The sequence below is a fragment of the Plasmodium gaboni genome, chromosome 1 (assembly GCF_001602025.1).
Source record: "Plasmodium gaboni strain SY75 chromosome 1, whole genome shotgun sequence".
Taxonomy (NCBI): domain Eukaryota; phylum Apicomplexa; class Aconoidasida; order Haemosporida; family Plasmodiidae; genus Plasmodium; species Plasmodium gaboni.
The window spans coordinates 140,272-142,771 of NC_031481.1; the positions used below are offsets into that span (position 1 = coordinate 140,272).

Here is a 2,500-nt window from a genome sequence, read left to right on the forward strand (position 1 = left end):
TAAAAATAATATACATCACATAAAAACATATATAACATATATATGTAACTATACACTTATATTTTTTTTTGGTAATATATAGATTATTATTTCACATTACAAGATAAAAACATTTACATATACTCAAGTATATGTAAAATTAAATATATACATATATATATATATATTTATTTATATTATACATTTTTCGTGCTGTTTAATTATTTTTAGGTCTTCTAAAAAATAGGACATTATTTTGATTTTTTAAATAACCGAAATGATTCCATCCAGTACTCATGGGTATACGAAGATAATATTTGACATCTAGTTCATGCAAGAATGGATTTTTTTCATTTGTGAAACAATCATATGAATCACTTTTATTTTTCATACCCGAATGATTTTTTTGATTATCAAGAATAGATTTAACTTTTTCTTCAAATAGTCTACTTACCTCAATAGCTCTATATATATAATTTTCATCTTCAGTTTTTGTTAGATATACAACAGGTCCTAATTGTGCTGCATATTGTACATTAAATAATTGATGTGATAATAAGAAGCTTTCGTTTAATGAGAAAACAGGTTCTAGTAATTTAGAAAAGTCAGGAGCATCTATAATAGATTCATAAAAAGAATCTTTTTGTCTTTTCATTTTATTCATAAAGAGCATTAATTTATCTCTTTTTTCTAATATAGATAAATCTTCTGTTATATCATTTTTATTAAAATTCATTTTATTATTTTTTAATATAATTTTATTATTATGATCCTCATTTAATTCTTGTTGATTTTTTTTAATTTTTTCCTTTCCTTTTTTATCTTTGTGTTTTTCTAGTTTTGTTTTCTGTTTTTTGTTATCTAAGAAAATATTATTACCTTTCTGTAGTTTTTGTTTATTACATCTCGAATAATATTCTTCTAATAATGCTACTTCAGCATCATAAAATTCATCTGTGTCATCAATTTCATCATCATTACTAATACATTTAAGATTCATTATATCACATAAATTTGGAAATGGTACATCTAAATATTTATATTCACTTCTACATTTATTTTTATATTTCTCATAATCAGCATCATCTATAACATTTTTTGCATGTCGATATAAAAACATCCTATCAATATAATGATACTTCATTTCTTTATTCTTTGCATTCTCAACAATTTTATTCAATTTACTTTTACTTATATAATTCTCTTCGTCTAATTGTAGCAACTCATCTATAAAATTTAATTCCCCTTTGCTCTTAATATTAGAATAAATATCTTGAAAAAACTTTTGACTGAACACATATTCTGCGTCCTTTTTCATAACAAATTCGTCTTCTTCCTTGGATTCGACTTTTTCTAAAAAAAAATAAAAAATAAAAAAAAAAAAAAAAAAAAAAAAAAAAAAAAATAAAAAAAAAAAAAAAAAAAAATAAAAAAAAAAAAAAAAAAAAATAAAAAAAAAAAAAAATAAATTAAATAAAAAAAAAAAATAAATAAAATAAAAGATAATATTAATAATATTATTCATTGTGTGGATACTACTTCTATGTAATAATATACATAATTATACATATATATATATAAATACATATATATATTTACATATATATATATTTATATATGTGCGTTTGTTTGTGTGGTGAGTACCTTTCCTTTTAATGTCGTTGTTCTCAAAATCTTCCGCATTTTTAAAAAAGCAGGTATGAAGTAAAGGATGATTATTTTCTTCATAATGTGAAGCGACCGATTTATTGAGTTGATTGTCATTTTGTTTTAGATGTGCAAGATTTCTTTTGTCATATTCATATAAAACAGTAGAATTATTCATATTATTCATATTATTCATACTATTGTTGTTATTATTATATTTATTATAATTATTTGAATTTCCTATATAATGATCTTGATCCTTTTTAGAAATATATTCATTATTTTTTTCATTAGGTGCAATATTATTATTTAACATATTTAATTCTAATGTATCGCTATATCTACGAACATTATTTTTACATATATGTTGGCCGTCTTTTAATCTCTTATTCATAAGATATGATTCAGAATTATTATATTTATCATATTCACCACTAACATGTGTACTGTGTCTTCTTTTTAAAGGTAAATGTTCATTTATTTTATTGTTAATTTCTACATTGTAATTATTTTTAGATGTATATTCATTATTCATTTTTTTTATATCTTCTAGAGACATATTTGAAATAAAAGAATATTTATTTTTATTAAATAAAGACATATCAGATGGTATATATATTGTACTTTTCATATCTAATGTTAATTTAGACTGTTTTTGTTCTATATTGGGTTCAAAATTAAAACTTGAAAGTGTTGATTCAGAATTCATATATATAGGTGCTGTTTCTCTATTAGTTATTAAACTATTTATTCTATTAATATTTTTACTTCTAAAAAAATTATCACTTTGTGTAGTATTACTCATAATATATGTATCATGTAAATTTTTATTTATATACATTTTTCTATCATTCATATTTTCATCTATATAATT

General features: G+C 20.4%; 1 protein-coding gene across 1 annotated transcript in view; it reads right to left on the minus strand.

Annotated features, from left to right (window-relative positions):
* Nucleotides 1–196: 196 nt before the first annotated feature.
* PGSY75_0105800 (hypothetical protein) overlaps nucleotides 197–2,500 on the minus strand; it is a gene marked incomplete at both ends in the record, with an annotated part of 2,799 nt that continues 495 nt past the window's right edge. Inside the window, 2 exons of the mRNA XM_018783613.1 lie at nucleotides 197–1,332; nucleotides 1,624–2,500. The exon at nucleotides 1,624–2,500 is cut by the window's right edge and continues 495 nt beyond it. Of these exons, the coding sequence (XP_018643897.1) occupies nucleotides 197–1,332; nucleotides 1,624–2,500 (2,013 nt within the window). The remainder of the gene's footprint in view (nucleotides 1,333–1,623) is intronic.